The following is a 23,405-nucleotide window of genomic DNA, read 5'->3' on the forward strand; positions in this document are numbered from 1 at the left end:
TTTCTATGCAGAAAACAAAAATGGCCATGTGGTAAAAATCATGCCCTAATAAGTTTTATCACCAAGTACCTCACAAAAACGATTAACACGCCAGTAAACGTTTTAAACATACATTTGAAAGTTATGTATTATTATTAATAAGCCTGCTACCAGTCGTTTTTACTGCAGTTAAGGCTCATACATTATTTCAGTATTAACAGTATTTTCAGAGTCAATTCCATTCCTTAGAAAAATACATTCAGTGTACACGCACTCATCAGCCTAATACCAGTCGCTATCACTGCATTGCTGCACTGCTGAACTTACTTTACAATGGTATCAGCAGTATTTTCTCAGTCAATTCCATTCCTCAGAAAATAAATTACTGCACATACCTCATTTGTTGCAGGGGAGCCCTGCATGCTATTCCCCTTCTCTGAAGTTACCTCACTCCTCAGATGAGAAACAGCCAGTGGATCTTAGTTACGTCTGCTAAGACCATAGAAAAAAACCCAGGCAGATTCTTCTTCTAATGCTGCCTGAGAATAAACAGCACACTCCGGTGCCATTTAAAAATAACAAAATTTTGATTGTAGAAATAAACTAAGTTAAAAAAACACCACAGATCTCTCACAGCTTCCTTTTTAGTTAGGCTGCAAGAGTATGATATGTGAGGGGAGGAGCTATATAGCAGCTCTGCTGGGTAATTCTCTTGCAGTTTCCTGTTAGGAAGAGATATATTCCATAAGTAATGGATGACCCGTGGACTGACTACACTTAACAGGAGAAATCTTCATCTATGTCCTGCCTGAGAGTAAATAGTACAACACCGGTACCATTTAAAAATAACAAACACTTGATTGAAGATAAAATAAAACTAACAGTTTAACACCTCTTCTCTTTACCCTTCCTGCTTAGAGCCACCAAAAAGAATGACTGGGTGGTGGAGTTAAGGGGGGAGCTATATAGACAGCTCTGCTGTGGTGCTCTCTTTGCTACTGCCTGTCAGGAAGGACAATATCCCACAAGTTAGGATGAATCCGTGGACTCGGTACATCTTGCAAAAGAAAGTCATATCCGCAGACCAGGACTTCAGCCAGAGCGTCCGACGGGCCTGAACCTTAGCATTTAGGCGAATAATCTGCATGTTAGCAACACAGATAAAAGAATGAGCAATTCTCAAGGCTTTAATTCTTTCCTGGATAACGTTGAGGGAATCGATAAGGAGTCGCACCAGTAGGTAGCTGCTCCAGCAACCGCTGGACATAAATATCACGTATGTCGAAACATCTTTCTTAGAAGAGTTTCGATCTTCTTATCCATCGGCTCTCTGAACGACGAACTATCCTCCAGCGGGATAGTAGTACGCTTGGCAAGCGTGGAGATAGCGCCATCCATATTAGTGACGGAACCATACAACTCCAATTGAGAGTCCGGGACCGGAAACAATTTTTTAAAGGAAGACGAAGGGGAAAAGGAAGATCCAATTCTGTCCCATTCGTTCTTAATAATGTTCGCCATCTTTACAGAAACAGGAAAAGTTAAAGGCACTACCCTGTCCTCGTAAACTCTGTCTAATTTAGGAATCAAAGGTTTATTAGGCAACTTGGCCTCTGGAACCTCTAATGTAAACTTCCTTTAGAAGAAAACATAAGTGTTCAATCTTAAATCTAAAGGCTGGTTCCTCCGCAGCAGGAGGCATAGAGGCAGCAGACTCCATCCCAGAAAGTTCACCCTCTGAAGCCTCAGAGTGCGACTTATCCTCGGATAACTGAGACAGAGCACAGAAATACAATAAATTACATGATGACCCCGGGTTAGGAGAGCTATGTTTAACCTTTTGCTTGCGTTTAGAAGGGCGAGGTAAAGCACTGAGGGCCTCAGACACTGCCATTTTTAACTGCGCGGTAAAATCTGATGGTAAAAGGCCCCCTCCAGATGGAGGATTAGGCATGCTATGGGAAGCTGCGTGTGTAGAAGGAGATGAGTGTTGGGTATGCACCTCACGGGACGGCAAGTCTTCAGAGGTGGACGGCTCAGTGGTACTAAAGGGGTTTACCTTCTTTGACCGAATAACGTTGTCAAGGCATGTGGAACATAGTTGAGAGGGTGTGCATACCAAGGCCTCCGCACAATATAAACAGGTATCACTATTTGGAATAGAGGGAGTACCCGCTAATATCTCAGAATTCTCCATAGCTTAAGCTAATGACAGCAGGACACAGAACATAAACGATCTTTATTTCTCAAAAAACGGCGCCTTTATACTCCCAATGGCTGGGGCACTCACCACCTCCTAGACCTAGACAATGCAGAGAAATAGTGACTTTTCCGACGGCAAGCTCGGTCAGGAAAGAGGAAGTGAAAGCGAGACCACTCCTGTTCACATGGTGCGCAAGGCAGGACCACCCCTGCTATGAGAAAAAGCGTACCAAGCTACAAGCTGAGCAGCACTCAAAGTGAAAGTAAAAACCTGTGCGTTCCAGACACATAACAAACAGCCTATGAGTCCAATAAAATCTCACACAAAATCAAAGCATCACATTTGATTAATCCCCACTGTTCAATAATCCCCGTCAGGAGATATTAACCCATGATTAAGATAAAAGGAGCCACACTGTGACCCTGTCTTCTAGCGTTTTTAACATATGCAAAAAATTTCATCAATCTTACCAGAATCCATGCTGTGGAACAGAAACACAGCCTCTCAAGTGTAACAGTCTTGTAGCATCGCTCCTGACATGGACTAGAGTGAGAAAACAAGCAGGCAGTGAAGCTTGTCAACACTGATTGCTTAGGAGCTGTAAGCAGGCAGTCTGGATGGGTTCGCAGAAAGACTCTCCCTGCATATCCAGACTCTAACTTTCGTCAATGCTCTCACTGAGAGGCACAAGACTACTTAAAACTCCAGTCCCATATCGAAGGGCAAAAACTCTTCCTAAGGAACTACTCAGAAATCTTCTGACACTTCTCTGCCATCCTCCTGTGACGAAAAGGAAAAGAATGACTGGGGGATGGGGCAAGTGGGAGAGGTATTTAAGCCTTTGGCTGGGGTGTTTGACTCCTCCTGGTGGCCAGGTTCCGTATTTCCCAACAGTAAGGAATGATGCTGTGGACTCTCCTTATATTAAGAAGGAAATTGCATGCTCTTTCCAAATCATGAAAGAAAGAAAATTGGGTTTCATGTCCATTTAAAGGGATATTAAAGGTAGGTTATTCTCTTTGGGGAAAGAGTTTCCCTCTGGTGATCTTAAAGGGATAGGAAAGTCAAAAGTAAACTTGCATTATTCAGATAGAGCATGTCATTTTAAGACAATTTTAAAATTCACTTCTATTTTCAAAATGTCCTTCGTTCTCTTGGTATCCATTGTTGAAAAAGAATAAAGCAGCTATCCTACACTATTGGAGGCTAGCTGCTCATTTGTGCCTGCACACATTTGTCCCTTGTGATTGGCTAACTAGTTGTGTTCAGCTATTAACCAATAGTGCAATGCTGTTCCTTTAGCAAAGGATAACAAGAGAATAAAGCAAATTTGATAATAGAAGTAAATTGGAAAGTCGTTTGGAATTGTATGTTCTATCCAAATCATGAAATAAAAATTTGGGGTTTCCTGTCCCTTTAAAGACAAAAGATCGTAAAAAGGATATTAAAGACAAAACTAAACTTCTGTGATTCAGACACAGAATACAATAAATCTTTTGAGAATTTTTTTTTTATGCTTACCTAATAATTATTATTTTCTTTCCTGGAGAGTCCACAATTCCATTCATTACTGTTGCGAAAATTCAACACCTGGCCACCAGGAGGCAAAGACACACCAGCCAAAGCTAAAGTATCCCTCCCACTTCCCATACTCCCCCAGTCATTCAGCTGAGGGAATAAGGAAAAAGTAGGAGAAACACTAAGGGTATATAGGTGCCAGAAGATTAGGAAAAAAGGAAATTTATGCTTACCTGATAAATGTATTTCTTTTACGATATGACGAGTCCACGGATTTCATCCTTGCTTATGGGATATCGCCTCCTGGTCAGCAGGAGGAGGCAAAGAGCTCCACAGCAGAGCTGCATAAATAGCTCCTCCCTTCCCCTCCAACCCAGTCATTCGGCCAAAGTTAGGAAGAGAAAAGAAAAGCCAAGGAGCAGAGGTGACTGAAGTTAAACAAAAAATAAAAACCTGTCTTAGAAAATGACAGGGCGGGCCGTTGACTCGTCATATCGTAAAATAAATAAATTTATCAGGTAAGCATAAATTTCCTTTTCTTTTACAAGATATGACGAGTCCACGGATTTCATCCTTACTTATGGGATACAATACCAAAGCAATAGGACACGGATGAAAGGGAGGGAGAATACAGGAACCGAAACGGAAGGCACCACTGCTTGAAGAACCTTTCTCCCCAAAACAGCCTCAGACGAGGCAAAAGTATCAAATTTGGAAAATTTGGAAAAAGTGTGAAGAGACCAAGTTGCAGCCTTGCAAATCTGTTCAACGGAAGCATCATTTTTAAATGCCCATGAGGAAGCCACAGCTCTAGTAGAATGAGCCGTAATTCATTCTGGAGGCTGCTGTCCAGCAATCTCATATGCAACACGGATGATACTCTTCAGCCAAAAAGAAAGAGAGGTAACCATAGCTTTCTGACCCCTACGTTTTCCAGAAAAAACAACAAATAATGAAGATGTTTGACGAAAATCCTTAGTCGCCTGCAAGTAGAACTTCAAGGCACGGACTACGTTCAAATTATGTAACTGACGCTCCTTCTCAGAGGAAGGGTTAGGACACAAGGAAGGAACAATTTCTTGATTAATATTCTTGTTAGAAACAAACTTAGGAAGAAAACCACTACCACAACACCACCTTATCAGAATGGAAAATAAATAGCAACCAGAAATAAATATATAATAATAATAATAACATACGCCTAGATTTAGAGTTCTGCGGTAGCCGTCAAAAGCAGCGTTAAGGGCTCCTAACGCTGCTTTTGGCCGCCCGCTGGTATTTAGAGTCGTGTAGGTAAAGGTCTAACGCTCACTTTCAAGCCGCAAATTTTCCATACCGCAGATCCCCTTATGCCAATTGCGTATCCTATCTTTTCAATGGGATCTTCTTAACGCCGGTATTTAGAGTCTTGGCTGAAGTGAGCAGTAGACCATCTACCGACAAGACTCCAGCCGCAAAAAAAGTCAGTAGTTAAGAGCTTTTTGGGCTAACACCGGTTTATAAAGCTCTTAACTACTGTGCTCTAAAGTACACTAACACCCATAAACTACCTATGTACCCCTAAACCGAGGTCCCCCCACATCGCCGCCACTATAATACATTTTTTAACCCCTAATCTGCCGACCGCACACCGCCGCCACCTACATTATCCCTATGAACCCCTAATCTGCTGCCCCTAACATCGCCGACACCTACATAATATTTATTAACCCCTAATCTGCCCCCCCAACGTCGCCACTACCTAAGTACACTTATTAACCCCTAATCTGCCGACCGGACCTCGCCGCTACTCATTAACCCCTAAACCGCCGCACTCCCGCCTCACAAACACTATAATAAATTGTATTAACCCCTGATCTGCCCTCCCTAACATCGCCGCCACCTAACTTCAAGTATTAACCCCTAATCTGCCGACTGGACCTCGTCGCTACTCTAATAAATGTATTAACCCCTAAAGCTAAGTCTAACCCTAACTCCCCCCTAAGTTAAATATAATTTTAATCTAACGAAATAAATTAAATCTTATTAACTAAAGTATTCCTATTTAAAACTACTTACTTGTAAAATAAACCCTAATATAGCTACAATATAACGAATAATTATATTGTAGCTATTTTAGGATTTATATTTATTTTACAGGCAACTTTGTATTTATTTTAACTAGGTACAATAGCTATTAAATAGTTATTAACTATTAATAGCTACCTAGTTAAAATAATTACAAAATTACCTGTAAAATAAATCCTAACCTAAGTTACAATTAACTCTGATGAACTGCCCGTGAGGCAGGAAACGCGTCAGCCGTGGATTCTGACAGTGTGCTGTGCCTTTGTACGATTTTAATGCAAGTATAATAAAGACTAACTTTTAAATGGATGCTTTCTCTCCCTGCCTTTCTTTACCGGTACTGTGAAAGTGTGTGATATTTAAGTTACAATTAAACCTAACACTACACTATCAATAAATTACCTACAATTACATACAATTAAATAAACTAAACTACAAACCCCCCTCCACTAAATTACAAAAAATAAAAAAAGATTACAAGAATATTAGGCTAATTACACCTACTCTAAGCCCCCTAATAAAATAAAAAAGCCCCCCAAAATAATAAAGGTCCTTACCCTATTCTAAATTAAAAAGTAACCAGCTCTTTTACCTTTAAAAAAAATACAACCCCCCCAACATTAAAACCCACAACCCACATACCCCTACTCTAACCCAAACCCCCCTTAAATGAACCTAACACTACCCCCCTGAAGATCTCCCTACCTTGAGCCGTGTTCACCCAGCCGGGCACCGATGGACCAAAAGAGGACATCCGGAGCGGCAGAAGTCTTCATTCTATCCGGGCAGAAGAGGAAATCCGGACCAGCAGACATCTTCATCCAAGCGGCATCTTCTATCTTCATCCATCCGACGAGGAGCTGCTCCATCTTCAAGACCTCAGGCGCGGAACATCCTTCTTCCCAGACGACTAGACGACGAATGACGGTTCCTTTAAATGACGTCATCCAAGATGGAGTCCCTCGAATTGAAGTTAGGTGGCTGCGATGTTAGGGAGGGCAGATTAGGGGTTAATACAATTTATTATAGTGTTTGTGAGGCGGGAGTGCGACGGTTTAGGGGTTAATACATTTATTAGAGTAGTGGCGAGGTCCGGTCGGCAGATTAGGGGTTAATAAGTGTAGTTAGGTAGGGGCGACGTTGGGGGGGGGGCAGATTAGGGGTTAATAAATATTATGTAGGTGTTGTCGATGTTAGGGGCAGCAGATTAGGGGTACATAGGGATAATGTAGGTTGCGGCGGTGTCCGGAGCGGCAGATTAGGGGTTAATTGTGTAATGCAGGTGTCAGGTTATGTGTAAGGTTAGGGGTTTAGACTCGGGGTTCATGTTAGGGTGTTAGGTGCAGTCTTAGAAACTGTTTCCCCATAGGAAACAATGGGGCTGCGTTAGGAGCTGAACGCTGCTTTTTTTGCAGGTGTTCGTTTTTTTTTCAGCCCAAACTGCCCCATTGTTTCCTATGGGGGAATCGTGCACAAGCACGTTTTTCCAGCTAGCCGCTACCGTAAGCAATGCTGGTATTGAGAGTTGAAGTGGCGGTAAATATACCTTTACGCTCCCTTTTTGGAGCCTAACGCAGCCCTTCAGAGAACTTTAAATACCAGCGTTGTTTAAAAGCAGCGCTAGAAAAAAAAGACGCGTAGCTAACGCACTCCTTCGGCTGCAAAACTCTAAATCTAGGCGATAATATCTATGGAATGTATAGGTTCAAATGGAACCCCTTGAAGAGCATTAAGAACTAAATTCAAACTCCAAGGAGGAGCAATTGATCTAAACAAAGGCCTGATCCTAGTCAGAGCCTGACAAAAGGACTGAACATCCGGAACATCTGCCAGACGTTTGTGTAGCAAAATAGACAGAGCAGAAATCTGTCCCTTTAAGGAACTTGCTGATAACCCCTTCTACAATCCTTCTTGGAGAAAGGACAAAATCCTAGGAAATCCGAATCTTACTCCATGAGTAACTCCTGGATTCGCACCAATAAAGATATTTACGCCATAGCTTATGGTAAATATTTCTAGTAACAGGCTTACGTGCCTGAATCAAGGTATTAATGACGGAATCAGAGAACCCTCGCTTAGATAAAATCAAGTGTTCAATATCCAAGCAGTCAGCTGCAGAGAAATTAGATTCGGATGATGGAAGGGTCCCTGAATGAGAAGGTCCTGCCTCAATTGAAGCTTCCACGGTGGCAGAGATGACATGTCCACCAGATCGGCATACCAAGTCCTGCGAAGCCACGCAGGAGCGATGAGAATCACAGAAGCCCTCTCCTGTTTGACTCGAGCAATCACCCGAGGAAGGAGAGCAAACGGTGGAAACACATAAGCTAGGTTGAACGACCAAGGCACTGCCAAGGCATCTATCAGTTCGGCCCGAGAATCCCTGGACCTGGAACAGTATCTCGGGAGCTTGGCATTCTGACGAGATGCCATAAGATCCAGCTCCGGTCTGCCCCATCTGAGAGTCAGGGTGGCAAAGACCTCCGGATGGAGTTCCCATTCCCCCGGATGAAACATCTGTCTGCTCAAAAAATCCGCTTCCCAGTTGTCCACTCCTGGGATGTAGATTGCTGACAGATAACAAGAGTGAGCCACCGCCCACCAAATTATCTTGGATACTTCTGTCATCGCTAAGGAACTCCTTGTTCCTCCCTGATGATTGATGTAAGCCACAGTCGTGATGTTGTCCGACTGAAATCGGATGAATTTGGCCGAAGCCAACTGAGGCCAAACCTGAAGTGCATTGAATAATGCTCTCAACTCCAGAATATTGATTGGAAGTAGAGACTCCGACCGAGTCCACACACCCTGAGCCTTCAGGGAATTCCAGACTGCTCCCCATCCTAGTAGACTGGCATCCGTCACTATCACCCATGTGGGTCTGCGGAAGCACGTCTCTTGGGACAGATGATCCGGCGACAACCACCAAAGAAGAGAGTCCCTTGTCTCCTGATCCAGATCTATCTGAAGAGACAAATCTGCATAATCTCCATTCCACTGTCTGAGCATGCTCAGTTTTAGAGGTCTGAGATGAAAACGAGCAAACGGAATGATGTCCATTGCCGCCACCATCAATCCAAGTACCTCCATGCACTGAGCCACTGACGGCCGAGGATTGGACTGAAGGGATCGACAAGTATTCAGAATCTTTAGCTTTCTGACCTCTGTTAAAAAGATTTTCATGGATACAGAGTCTATTAGAGTTCCCAGGAAAGGAACCCTTGTCTGTGGCATTAGTGAACTCTTTTCTAGATTCACCTTCCACCTTAGAAAGGATAGAACAATGTCGGTATGAGACTTTGTCAGTTGATAAGACGACAAGTGGATTTACTAAAATCTTTATCGTGAATACCGTATGAACAGATAATAGTTATACATTAACAGACAGGTCATAATTAGAATGACCCATCCACACTTCTAATTATGTATAAGATTCATACTTACAGAACCCTTATATATAATTGATATCTAGGTCCTATTATTTTCTAATAGGACTATATACAAGATACAGATACTACATCATAGGTTCACGGGAAGAGATTTATCTTTAATACCAGGTGGAAGATTACATATTTTATAAAAAGGGATTAAATATCAATTATAAAACGTTTTTATTCAGTCCCATAATTACTAATATCCAATGATATATACTAATTAATCGATAGTAACAAGAGCCACAATATACCTTCTCCGTTTTGTTCCCAATATAAGAGAAGTGCACTGATTAATACACCAGACACATGTTTACCCCCTCTGTTCCGGTTTTGACGAAATATACCGACTTCCGGTTTTTCGTCAACTTCCGGTTTTGTCAACATCCGGTTTCCATCAACTTCCGGTTTAGCGGCGGAACCGGATATCCGTTTTTTTAGCGCAATAAGGTAACTAGCAATGTTACAGGCATTAAGATATACATTCAGCCTTACAGAAATACCTATATATGATGGCACTACAAGTTGACCACTACTATAATATGACAAGATGGGCCAAACTATTTTAATATCGTAAAGGGATATACCCAATCTCATTAACAACTAATATTCCCCACTTCCGGTTGAATTCTACTTCCGGTTCATAAGGTCACTTTTTGGCGCAATTGGGACAATTTTTGGCGCAATTTTTAATCCAAACAGGTATATAACAAGCTTTCTCACCAACCATATATCAGTCTTGAAAAAGGCCCTATTGGTGGGCCGAAACGCGTTGGCATATATGGTGAGTTTTATTCCTATAATTGCAAGCATATTTTAAGCATTACTACTCTATGTTGTATTTTTTTCTTTTTTCACAGGGATTGGATTTTCTATATTTTTTCACAGGATTTGTTTTTTGGTCTTTTAGTTTCTCATATTTTTATGAAGCTTATTTTTTATGAAGTTTGTTTACATATTTTTATCAACTAGTGATCACTCTTTCTGATATACGACATTTATGCTTTGTTTTTATTGGATCTTTTACTGTTGGAACACTTTTTATTATTATCACAATATTGGATTTACATACGTGCTTTTGGATTGACATTTGGATCACGAGGATATTCTAATCTACTCATATAGATTGTTTCCACTGTTTTTTTGGATTTTTGACACATATATATTTTTCATTTCTTATATTTTTTATTGACATTTCCATATACTTTTTTCACCGGATTCACTTTTCACAGGACTTTCAATCTATTGTATTTTTTCTATATGTTTTTATACATGTTTGATACATAATTTCCACTGTATATCGCATTGATTTTTACTAGACATCGCACATAGTCACTTATTGTATTTATTGTATTTCATTTATATTACTTTACTGTATTTCATTTATATTACTTTACTGTTTTTACTTTTCTATTTGTCTTTGCATCAATATTAATGCCATTTTTGGATTATTTTTATTGCAATTGTTTTTATTGCAATCGTTTTTATTAGGTATCATTGTCCTTGCATCAATATTAATGCCATTGTTGGATTATTTTTATTGTTATTGTTTTTATTAAGTATCATGGATCCATATACTTTTATGCTTTTTTAACCTGTGATTTTCTGCTGTTATTATATGTGATATTAAACCTGTTAAACTGTATTATTTAAAGATCCCATTATTATACCATTGTAGGATCCTTATGGTGTACATACTGACACTTTTAGTCTATACCCTATAGTGTACCAACTGACACTATTAGTCTATACCCTATATTTAGACCTAGCCTTTCATTAGGCGCTCCTAACACACCCCATCTCTTAGTTGATAAGACGACGTCTGGATCAGAATATCGTCCAGATAAGGCGCCACTGCAACGCCCTGCAGTCTGAGAACCGCCAGCAGAGACCCTAGAACCTTCGTGAAGATTCTGGGTGCCGTGGCCAGCCCGAAAGGTAGAGCCACGAACTGAAAAGGTTTGTCCAGGAAGGCAAACCTTAGGAACTGGTGATGATCTTTGTGGATAGGAATATGAAGATATGCATCCTTTAACTCCACGGTAGTCATATATTGACCCTCATGGATCAATGGAAAAATTGTCCGAATAGTCTCCATCTTAAAGGATGGGACTCTTAGAAACTTGTTTAGACTCTTGAGATCTAAAATGGGTCGGAACGTTCCCTCTTTCTTGGGAACCACAAAAAGATTTGAGTAAAACCCCTGCCCCCGTTCCTGTATTGGAACGGGACAAATTACTCCCATATTGGAGAGGTCTTTTACACAATGTAAGAACGCCTCTCTTTTTATCTGGTCTACAGACAATCGTGAAAGAAGAAACCTTCCCCTTGGGAGGGAATTTTTGAACTCCAGCTGATACCCTTGGGACACGATTTCTAGTGTCCAGGGATCCTGAACGTCTCTTATCCAAGCCTGGATAAAGTCTGCCTCCTACTAGATCCGGTCCCGGATAGAGGGCCGCCCCTTCATGCTGTCTTGGGAGCAGCAGCAGGCTTCTTGGGTTGTTTACCCTTGTTCCAAGCCTGGTTGGGTCTCCAGACGGACTTGGCTTGTGCAAAATCCCATCCTGTTAAGCGGAAGAAGAAGAGGGGGCACCCTTGAAATTTAGAAAGGAACGAAAATTACTCTGTCTACCCCTCTGCTTAGATGTTTTATCCTGAGGTAGGAGGTGACCCTTACCTCCCGTTATGTCAGAAAAGATCTCTTTCAAGTCAGGCCCGAATAGGGTCTTTCCCTTGAAAGGAATAGCCAAAAGTTTGGATTTAGAGGACACATCCACAGACCAAGATTTTAACCATAAGGCTCTGCACGCTAGAATGAAAAATCCTGCATTCTTAGCCGCCAATTTGGCGATCTGAAAGGCGGCATCCGTAACAAAAGAATTAGCCAGTTTAAGGGCCTTAATTCTATCCATTATTTCCTCTAAATAAGTTTCAGTCTTAAGAGACTCTTCTAAGGTGTCAAACCAAAAGGCAGCCGCAGTTGTGACTGGTAATAGAAACCCTTGATGAACAAATAGCTTTTTTAGAAGACCCTCCAACTTTTTATCCATAGGGTCTTTGAAAGCACAACTGTCCTCAATAGAGATAGTCGTATGCTTAGCCAGGGTAGAAATAGCTCCCTCCACCTTAGGGATCGTCTGCCAAGAGTCCCGAACAGTGTCAGGTATAGGGTACATTTTCTTAAAAATAGGGGAAGGTGAGAACGGGATACCCGTTCTTTCCCATTCCATAGTAATAATTTCTGAAATTCTTTTAGGAACTGGAAAAACGTCAGAATAAGATGGAACCTCCAAATACTTGTCCATCTTACACAATTTCTCTGGAGGGACCACAATAGAGTCACAGTCGTCCAGAGTCATCAAAACCTCCCGCAGTAACAGGCGAAGGTGTTCAAACTTAAATATGAAGGACATCACGTCCGAATCTGTCTGGGGTAATGCACTACCTGAGTCAGATAGTTACCCTTCAGACAGAGCCTCCCTACCCCCCCCCCCCCCCCCTCAGAGCCCTAGGAGGGTACATCTGAGATCGCCATCAAAGAATCAGAAGTCGCATGAACCACCTGGGCCTCTTTTCTACTACGTTTGCCCTGTAATACAGGCAAATTAGATAAAACTTCTGTAAGAGTGGATGACATAACTGCAGCCATATCCTGCAGAGTAAATGACGCAGACACCGTTGAAGAACATGGCGTTACTTGCGCGGGTGTTAAAGGCTGTGACGCTTTGGAAGAAAGCTGCGGCATACCCTGAATCTCATCAGAAAAAATAGAGTACTGTGTCTTTAAATAATAAAGTCTGCTACTATTCGATAAGCAAATAAGTAGTTTTACTACGCTTGACCCTGAGCTGCTAGCAAGAAGTAGTTTTACTACGCTTGCCCCCAAGTTGTTTGTTCCTTTTTCTTTTTTTGGTAAAAAGCCTGTCACCTCGCCGCAGCTCTGCTGCGGCTCCTACCTGCCCCCACTTGCTTGACACTGACACCTCTTATGCGGCGCACCTACGATCGCTTGTAATTATTTCACAACAAGCGAACTTAGGGGCCGTGAAAAGTTGCTGCCATCCGGAGCTGAATAGAAGGGATACTGCGCAGTAAGCGCGCGAACGAGAAGCCCCTCCCTCGTGGGCGTAAACATAACCCTGCAGCTCCGTGGCGTATACACACACTGAACCGCCATTAACCGGAGTCTAAAACAATCCAATACTTTTGCCACAATCTCCCGCGTCAGCCACCTCTGTATGTTTTACACCTTCCACCATTAAACATAGAGTGCCCAATAACATACACAGTGTATAAACACCATTCATTCCCAGCGCTTCTAGTTTATCTTGTCTAGAATGTCTGCAGGAAATAAGCAATGTGTCGGTTCTCGTTTTAACTAATGAGAATCTGCATATTGTTAAAGAGAAGCCTTTTAGCCCCTAATCTCTGATAGAGAACAAACAAGAAAAAGGCAAAGTACAGTCAATTCTGATATATACTTTGTCCCAGAATAAAAGACTGCACTTATCTCCATGCTGAGGAACAGCATGATAATTCACAGTGTCAAGAGGTCCTCTCTTCCTCCTGAGGTCCTGTGAAGATAGAAGGGTCTTAGTTACGTTTCATCTAAGCCTTAGATTCTAAGGCCATCATATCAGAGCAGCAGAAGAATGGGAGGCGCAGTGAGGCTATAACCCCACCAGTTCCCATAGCCAAAAGGCTATAACTGCAGAAGCTGCTCTAAAGGAAAATAGTACACTTTGGCACCATTTAAAAATAAAAAACTCTTGATTGAAGAATCTAAACTAACACCTCACTTTACCTCACTCCTATCACTAACACAGGCAAAGAGAATGACTGGGTTGAGGGGGAAGGGAGGAGCTATTTATGCAGCTCTGCTGTGGAGTTCTTCGCCTCCTCCTGCTGACCAGGAGGCAATATCCCATAAGGATGAAATCCGTGGACTCGTCATATCTTGTAAAAGGAAATGCTGCCTTAAAATTAAATAGGGGCGGGTCGTGGACTCTCCATGCCAGGAAAGGAAAGAATTTATCAGGTAAGCATAAATTTTGTTTTCTTTCCAATGGCATGGATAGTCCACGATTCCATTCATTACTGTTGGGAATCTAATACCCAAGCTAGAAAAGACACGGAATGGACAGGGAGGGAGAACTAAAGGCAGGCAGACCTAAATTGAAGCCACCACGGCTCGAAAGCACCTTTCTCCCAAAGGAATCTTCAGCTGAGGCAAAAACATCAAAAATTCGAAAAAGTATGCAAAGAGGACCAAGTAGTCGTCTTACAGATTTTTTCCATGGATGCTTCGATCTTAAAAGCCCAAGAAGACGACACAGCACGGGTAGAGTGAGCCTTAAACCTCTCAGGAGGCTGCTTACCAGCTTCCTCATAAGCCAAACGAAAGACACTCCTCAGCCAAAAGGAAAGAGTAGTTACAGTGGCTTTTTAACCCTTGCATCTACTGGCATACACTACAAACAAGGAAGAAGATTGTCAAAAATAAGATAAGAGGTGTCACACTGTAAGGCAGATAATTCTAAAACTCTACAAACTGAAGAAATAGCCAACAAAAACAAACTTTCCAAGATAAAAGTTTAATATCAACAGAATGTGTTCAAACAGAGCCTGTTGAAAAACACAAAGAACCAGATTAAAAACACAGGCCTGATTCTGATCATGGCCTGAATAAAAGAATGAACGCCTGGAAGATTAGCTAACTTCTTGTGTAACAAAACCAAAAGGGCAGAGATCTGTCCCATTAGGTAACCAGCTGACAAACCTTTCTCCAAACCCTCCTGGAGAAACAGAATTCAAGGAACTCTCACCTTGTGCCAAGGGAAGCCTTGAGACTCACACTAGGAGAGATAGGTGCGCCAGACCTTTTGATACATCTGACGAGTCACAGGCTTACGAGCCTGGATCAGAGTGTCAATGACCCTATCTGAAAAACCTCTTTTAGACAGATCTAAGCGTTCAATCTCCACGCTGTCAGCTTTAGAGGAACTAGATTTTGATGAAGGAACGGACCTTGAAGTAAAAGGTCCGTCCTCAGAGGCAACCTCCACGGAGGGAAGGATGAAATCTTCACCAGATCTGCAAACCAAGTCCTGCAAGGCCAAGCTGGTGCAATTAGGATCACAGAGGCCCGCACTTGCTTGATGCGAGCTATGACCATCGGGAGAAGGGCAAACGGAGGGAACAGATACATCAGAATGAACTCCCACGGAACCACTAATGCGTCCACCAACACTGCCTGAGGGTCCCTTGATCTGGAACGGTATCTGGGCAGCTTGGTATTGAGACAGGAGGCCCTGAGGTCTATCTCCGGAACCCCCAAAATGAGGGTTATCTTGGAGAACACATCCAGATGGAGAGCCAGCTCCCCTGGGTAGAACGTGTCTGCTCAGATAGTCCGCTTCCCAAATTTCTACTCCTGGGATATGAATGGCCAAAAAGTGACAATTGTGAGGCTCTGCCCACTGAAGGATGCGAGAGACTTCCTGACCAATAAGAACAGAGTTCTGTAAAGCCACTGGATTTAACACAGCAAATACAGATTCAATAAATAAAACTGATATGCTATAGTATGCAGCTTTAAAAAAGAAAATGCACCTCCTAATCATACTGTTAAAAGACAGGCATGTATTACTACTTATTGTGGCACACAAAGTACAGCATTATCTAGGAGAACTTGTCATAACTCCCATCCATGCCACGTTCCAAGGAAACGAAAATGAGTCACTCCGGATCAACCTGGAGCCCGTGATTAAACTCAACAGCGCTTCAAACTTACCCCTTCTAGAGAAGTCGCAGCTCAAGCGCTGAAGAACCCCCCAGCAGGAGACGCCATCACTGTGTGAAGACCGCGCCAAAAAAAACCCTTTCTCACGGCGGGAAGGGGATTAACCAGATTACCACCGCAGAACAGTTAGGCGCCCGGAATCCAAGGGATCCTATTTGTCTACAACAGCCCCTTGCTAACAAAGTTCAAGAATCGTACTTGAAGCCATGAAATGCTCCCCGCCGTCTTAAGAGAACAGCACATCGGCAGCTGGTCCTAACAGGACTAGCACTCAAGGCCACATCAGGATTAACCCTTAAGGATAAGCGGAACACCATTAAGGCACTATGATTATATGTATAGGTACAGCCTAAACACTGCTGTCAATTACACCTCATGTGCAAAGGCACAATAAGCTATAAGCCCCATGAATATATTAAGAGGAGCACGGCAGTGCAGCCTGACACAGTCAAATAAAATAATACCCATACACATGAACAGGAGCTCCAGTGTTGAAGAGGGAGACACTGGAGGATCCTGATAAAAGCCCTACATACAGCCAAAGTAGGATGGGTTGCTCAAATTAGAGAGATATCACACTATGACCTTATATTTATGTTCCTAGATGAAGATCCCTTGTTGGATCAAGAATATAAAAAACAAAGAACTTACCCTCCAGGGTCTTGCTGTGGAGCAGACACAGTTTTTCTAGGTCTTACAGCTTCATATTCACTTCTGACAGGGACCTGAGGTAGAAAGGAAAGCAGTGTAAGTTAACACTGGTTGCCAGGTGGTGGTGTTAGCACAGATTGGTGGAAGGAGGACAGAGAAAATCCCTGCGACATCCAGCAGTTAACAGCTGCCAATACTCTTACTAAGAGGTTTACATGGACACAGCATTAACCCCAGTCCTATCTTGAAAGTAAACTACACATTAAAGGACTTAAAGGGACACTAAAACCAAAATATTTCTTTCATGATTAAGACAGAGAATACAAGAAATAGCAATACACATGGGTGAGCCAATCACACAAGGCATCTGTGTGCAGCCACCAATCAGCAGCTACTGAGCCTATCTAGATATGCTTTTCAGCAAAGGATAGCAAGAGAATGACGCAAATTAGATAATAGAAGTAAATAAGAAAGTTGTTTAAAATGACATGCTCTTTCTAAATCATGAAAGAATAAAATTGGGTTTCATGTCCCTTTAAATCCAAATATCTTCAGAGCACCATCTTCGCCTTCCTCCAAGTTACAGAGGCAAAGAATGACTGGGGGAGTATGGGAAGTGGGAGGGATACTTAAGCTTTGGCTGGGGTGTTTTTGCCTCCTCCTGGTGGCCAGATGTTGAACACCCAACAGTAATTAATGGAATTGTGGACTCCCCATGCCATTGTGATTGCAACAATGTTATATAGTGCTAAAGACACAAGCTCTCTTGTGAGGCTGTCATCGAAAACAATTATGTTTTAACAAAGGATACTAGGAGAAAGAAGTCAATTTGATTTTTTTAAGTTATAAACACTCTGAATCATGAAAGATTAATTCTGACATCTTGACATCCACGTCTCTCTAATTTTTGCTCAAAATGCTTCATTAAACTGGGTCTCTGCAAATATTGGTACCCAAATTAAAGTAACAAATCTTTTGATACGCAGATACATTTGTCACTTGGAATTGCTGATATTTACACAGGCAGAGGCATTTTTGTACTGCATAAAGATTGTTCTGCCGTAATATCTCATAGCATATACTAAAATAAGTCTATTTATCTTGCTTACCATACTAAAGGGCATAAACTGCAGAATGCCCCCCTTTACTCCATGTTCCAGGCTCTCTACACATTCCTCCATAAACCACTGCACAAACTGCGTATGGGCACCAGCAGTCCTGGCACTAAGGATGGATGAGATCAGCAGAAACAGGTTGGCTAAAGAAAAATATAATACAAAAAATGGTTTAAAATAAAATGTATGTTGGTCCTGTCCATAGGGAACTGGGATAGCAAATAAATCCTCAGTTGCACAAAACTACAATAAATATTAAAGCACACTTTAGCTTTTGAACGTGTTCATTTTACACCATTTCCCCCAAGCTGTACATAAAAGATCACATTTGTCATAATGTCCAATTGCTCATTAACTTGTCATTGTTTATTTTACTCTTTTATACAATAAATGTGTTTATTGATCTTGTACTGTTATTGTACTGTAACTATTTGGCACTTCTATGTATGTATTTTTTTTTTTTTTTTTTAAATAAATTTTTATTGAAGTCATGAACAGATACAGTACATAAGGTATGCCCTCAAAAGAAAAAAAAAGAAATACAAAAGAGTAAAGACATTGTATTATTAGCAATGAAACTTATTCAGATATCATAAGCGTAACTCTGAGGAGTGGGCTGTTTCATAGGAAGACTTCAGTTTTATCATAGAGCATCATGAAAATAATATATACTTGAAAGGTCTTCCCCTAGCACTATGAGAAGAAGATTTAAATATCCATACGTGAACGGTTGGGGCTAGGGAGGGGGTAGCTCTATATTTTAATGGGAGGGGAGGTTACAGCGGGCAAGAGCCGCTTGATAATAAAAAAGGAAGGGTGGGGGGGGCGGAGCCAGTTAGTATGTTGGATAGGCAGGTAACTCGAAGACCCAAAGCATTTAAATATGCTATGTAATAGGATTGCCCTCTACTTAGACCGTGTGTTAAGCCAAGCTAGGATAGGAGCAAGAGTAAGAGTAGCTTCCCAATAAGGATAGAAACAGGGGGGGTTTATGAGATATGTGAAAATCCTAGATGAATATAGACAGGTATCTCTATTTATGCATACTGTTAGCCCATGCTGATAAATCTCAGACCAAACTCAAAGTTATGCCTAGCCGTGCCTTCCCAGTTAACACGGCCCGGCAGTATCTATAGTAACAGTAAGGTGGATTTATGTATTCTAGGGTGGGGCGTGGAATGAATGAGACAGCTACTGGACATGTAAAGTTTGTCTTGGGGGGGAGGGAGATAATATTTGGGGCCTAGGAGATCACAGGGTGAGCCCCTCTCCTAGGGGAGTGTCACCTATAGGCAGAGTAGGAAAAAGGAGGAGGGATATGACCCGCAGGCAACAAGTACCGGCGGGAAAGGGAGGAGAGAGGCCCCACCAGAGCCAATGATGTGTATTAATAATATGGGAATGACAGTAGAGAAACTAGGGATGATATATATGTAGTCTTGAACTATGATTAGAGGCATTACAAGTAAGGTAATCCTAGGCCTTATAAGTGACAGCTAGATTAAAATAAATGGGTTGACTGGGATCCTATGTAAATTTCTAAATGCTCATTAAAATAAACTTGGGTGGAAGAAATAATTAGTGTTAAGATCTGTCTATACACCTAATCCAATTTCCATGCGTGAACTAACTGGATGTATTATATAAACTCCTGTATTGACAGTGTATGTAGTATTAAGCTATAAAAATTCAACTAAGGTTCAAGTAGCCATATCCATGTCAGCTCACTGATGATTCCAGGAGCATTGCAGTAGGAAGATAAAGGTTATGCTCATCTAGGAGTAAACAAAAAGATGTCAATATTTAATATACCAGCATCGTAGCCCAGAGAGCAGGATATGGAGGTAGTTTTAGACAAATCTAGTGCTCTGGGGCAGCAAATCTGCAATATGGCATTCTAAAATATATGTTTAAGGTAGGCTGGGTTTATGTTATGGAGTTAGCAAGATCTAAAAGGCAGAACAGGAGATAACTGTCTATAGAGTGTTGCTAGCGGTTTAAGTGGTCATAATGCTATGTTGAGCCTTCAGTAAGAAGCGTACATATTTCTATCATATAGCCGATGAAGCGAAATAGGTGCTGCATCCAACGCAACATAATATATCAGATCAAGGATTAGCAGTGTGCGTTCTCAGAAAAATTCAAGATATTAAAATTGAATTTATAAATTAGTAATGACTAGATATCTATATAAGGATTTCAAATATTGCCAGTGGGAAGTAGCATAAGAGCAAAGTTAAAGTGAAACCACGTGTACCAAATATACGCATATAGCGAGCTCTATAGTAAATTGATCCCAGACTCGGTCATGAAGCTAGGAAATAGACATTTTAAACATGTAGCATGATTAGCTGGTAAGGAAAAGTGGGTTAGCTGTCTGTAGTCTAGGAGGATTTTAGCTAGCTATACAGTTCTACAAAGGATAAGTGCACAAGTAATCCCTAATGTCACATAAATGCAAGCATACACACCATAAGTGAAGACATAAAGTATAAGACGAGATAAGGCAGTCTAAATTATGAGCTTGCAATGTTGTATGGACACAGGTTTCAAGACCATAGTAAGTAAGAAATCAAACATCATTACATTTGTACATTGTGGTAGGAAAGCTTGAACAAATATATAGCTATCACACAACAGGACATGCATAAGGATTTTAGCTAGCTATACAGTTCTACAAGGGATAAATACACAAATAACCCCTAATGCCACGTAAATGTAAACTTACACAACACAAGTGAAAACATAATATATCTAATAATAATTAGGGTGGATTGTAGTGAGTTTAAGCATTAACACACAATATAACAGCGATCATAGTGACAAACATAACTTATACATTGTAAGTCTCATACAAAATATATAGGAATGCTGAAAACATACTTGCGCATACTATGAGATAAGTTGCAATGATGAGTGGCAGAGCTAGCATGCTCGAATTACATATAACTGTGCTAAAGCGCCATGCATCACATTCCCATATTGTAACTAGAGAACAAACATAACTGAACATAAACGTGGCAGGTCCCAGGATTGCAATCCTGATGTATAGGAGGGCTAAGTAGTGTAAAAAGGTGGAGAAGGATAGTCCTGTAGAGTGGGCTAGTTGCCAGAATGATCTCCTCAGTGCGGGGCCTTACCACGCTGGGTAGTAAGTTCTGGAGTATGAATAAATATAACCTTAACCGATGCCTCTTCTATATAGTTGGTCAGGACCGGTCTGGGTAAGGGGAGAGGGTCTGACTTTACAGCCCAGAAATATATATGAATGTAAAAGTCCTGCCAGTTTGCATAAGTTCATATACCATCGTATCACAGTGTAAGCACGTATTTCTGAAACAAATGTGAGATAGGGAAAGTTTAGATAGATCGCAGTTTCCTTTCCAGAATGTCCTGAGAGCAGCCTCCCGGGTCAAAATGGCCTTTCAGTACATCGATGTGATGTATGGCATCCGATCTATGGGCCCCAGATAGAGCTAAGTCCTGAGCAATCAGTGTAGGAAGAGAGCGGTGTAATCCTGAATTATCTTTATGCGGCATTAGATGGGCAGACAGTCCGCGGACCCCCAAGTTAAGAGCTGCGGAGCAGATGCAGGGGCAAGTGGCCTCCGGCCAAACCTCACCTCTGTCCCAGGACTTCTCAAGCGGTGAGCGTAGGGTCTCTCCCATCTGCCCGCGATATTTCTCTGCGCCGTCTGTAGCCCTAAGGATGTTAGGTGTAGGCGGTATTTGCCAACTTGAGGAAGGAGGTATAAAGAGCAGGGAGCGCTGTTGTTTCACGATCTGTAGATATTCCGCTGACTCAGACACAACGGCCTCTGTTTGGACCGTTTCAGCTGGGCATGCCTGTGACAGATTGTTGCCGGGTGAGATTGTGGTTGGACCTCGACTGAGATGCTTTTCTTGCGGTGGCTCAGGAGAGTGTGTTGTAGACAAAGAGTCAGCCACGTGGGTGTCAGGACTGGGTGGGTGATCAGCGCCATCTTGGTTGCGGAGTTCCACAATGCTGGCTCTTAAACTGCTAAAATGATAGTTGGCTTTGTCAATCAGTCCTTCCAAAATAGAGATTAGGTATGCGGAAGGTTCCCCCATCCTGAGAGCTTGGTATTCAGGATATAGAAGCTCCTAAAACACTATAGATAATGATGTTAATAATCAGGTCTCAGGAGCTCTGCAGTAACACGTCTTTCCTCTGTGAGAGTTGGCTCCGCCCCCTATGTATGTATTTTAATGTGTGCGTGTATTTGTGTATTTAAAAAAAAAAAAAGAAAGACTGGCCACCTTCCACTGGTTTAAGCAGTTGATCCCATCTCGGTGTGCTCATGATAGTGCACCAGGAGTTGTACATAAAGCCAGGAGTTTAATTTCAATTTGAAGAGAGAAGCAGAAATTATTTGACCCATAACTCATAGTGCTTGAGAGAAAGAAAAACAGACAAACACAGCCTGGAGGCTAAATAGGTACTGCACATCCCATTCACCTAATTAAAACAAATTGTTTATTTAGTATTTAGGTTGGAGTCTTAAAGCAACTTGAAAAGGTGGCTCCAGCCTTCCATTAAATAGGACAATCTTTGTAAGTGAATGCTATTAGAGTGAGGTTTTGTACACATTTTTGACAATGTGTTAACCATGTTGGCAGTATCATAGTAATGAACATATAGACATACGCCTGGTAACATATTTATTAACATTGTATTCACCTTTTCTCTTGTTACATTTTCTTTTTGTAACCAAATTTTGTCAGGATCTCTACAACATTCATAGCCAATAACCTGCCAGACCACCTCTCTTTATGCTGTTAATACTTTTAATATATGTGTTGTGACAATCTAGCCTATCATTGCATTCTTACATACTTCAGAAATCTATATTAAGGCTACACCAGACCTAGGGCAGAAGAAATGAGCAAAAGTGAGGCAACTTACCAAGCACTCGGTTCAGTGGTTCCTTTGCACTGATATTATGAATCTGAGAGGCGGAGAGAGAGTTGTTCATGGGACGATCTGCTGTGTGAGAAGAAAGGACATCTAATCTTAGCCAGCATTAAAGGGATATAAAAATGTTATTTTTTTATTCAGACAGAGCACATCATTTTTATAAAAGTTTCCAATTTACTTCTATTATCAAATTTGCTTCGCTCCCATGACATTCTGTATTGGCGCACTATACGACAGGAAATAGCCCTGCCATCTAGTGCTCTTGCAAATGGATAACATTCTTGTAAAACTGCTGCCATCTTAGTGCTCTTGCAAATGAATAACATTCTTGTAAAACTGCTGCCATCTTAGTGCTCTTGCAAATGAATAACATTCTTGTAAAACTGCTGCCATCTTAGTGCTCTTGCAAATGAATAACATTCTTGTAAAACTGCTGCCATCTAGTGCTCTTGCAAATGGATAACATTCTAGCAAAACTGCTGCCATACAGTGCTCTTGCAAATGGATAACATTCTTGTAAAACTGCTGCCATCTAGTGCTCTTGCAAATAGATAACATTCTTGTAAAACTGCTGCCATCTAGTGCTCTTGCAAATGGATAACATTCTTGTAAAACTGCTGCCATCTAGTGCTCTTGCAAATGGATAACATTCTTGTAAAACTGCTGCCATCTAGTGCTCTTGCAAATGGATAACATT

The 23,405-nt window shown here is 41.5% G+C and overlaps 1 protein-coding gene across 2 annotated transcripts in view; it reads right to left on the bottom strand.

Moving 5' to 3' along the window:
* MED24 (mediator complex subunit 24) overlaps nt 1-23,405 on the bottom strand; it is a 222,609-nt gene that overhangs the window by 22,506 nt on the left and 176,698 nt on the right. Inside the window, exons 24-25 of one of the 2 annotated variants that reach the window (XM_053698182.1) lie at nt 22,697-22,774; nt 17,764-17,912 (exon numbers count right to left, since the gene is read on the bottom strand). In XM_053698182.1, the coding sequence (XP_053554157.1) occupies nt 17,764-17,912; nt 22,697-22,774 (227 nt within the window). Of the gene's footprint in view, nt 1-17,763; nt 17,913-22,696; nt 22,778-23,405 lie in introns of both variants that reach the window. The other variant, XM_053698175.1, reaches the window with a different exon arrangement.

This window comes from Bombina bombina, chromosome 1, assembly GCF_027579735.1.
Source record: "Bombina bombina isolate aBomBom1 chromosome 1, aBomBom1.pri, whole genome shotgun sequence".
Lineage (NCBI taxonomy): Eukaryota > Metazoa > Chordata > Amphibia > Anura > Bombinatoridae > Bombina > Bombina bombina.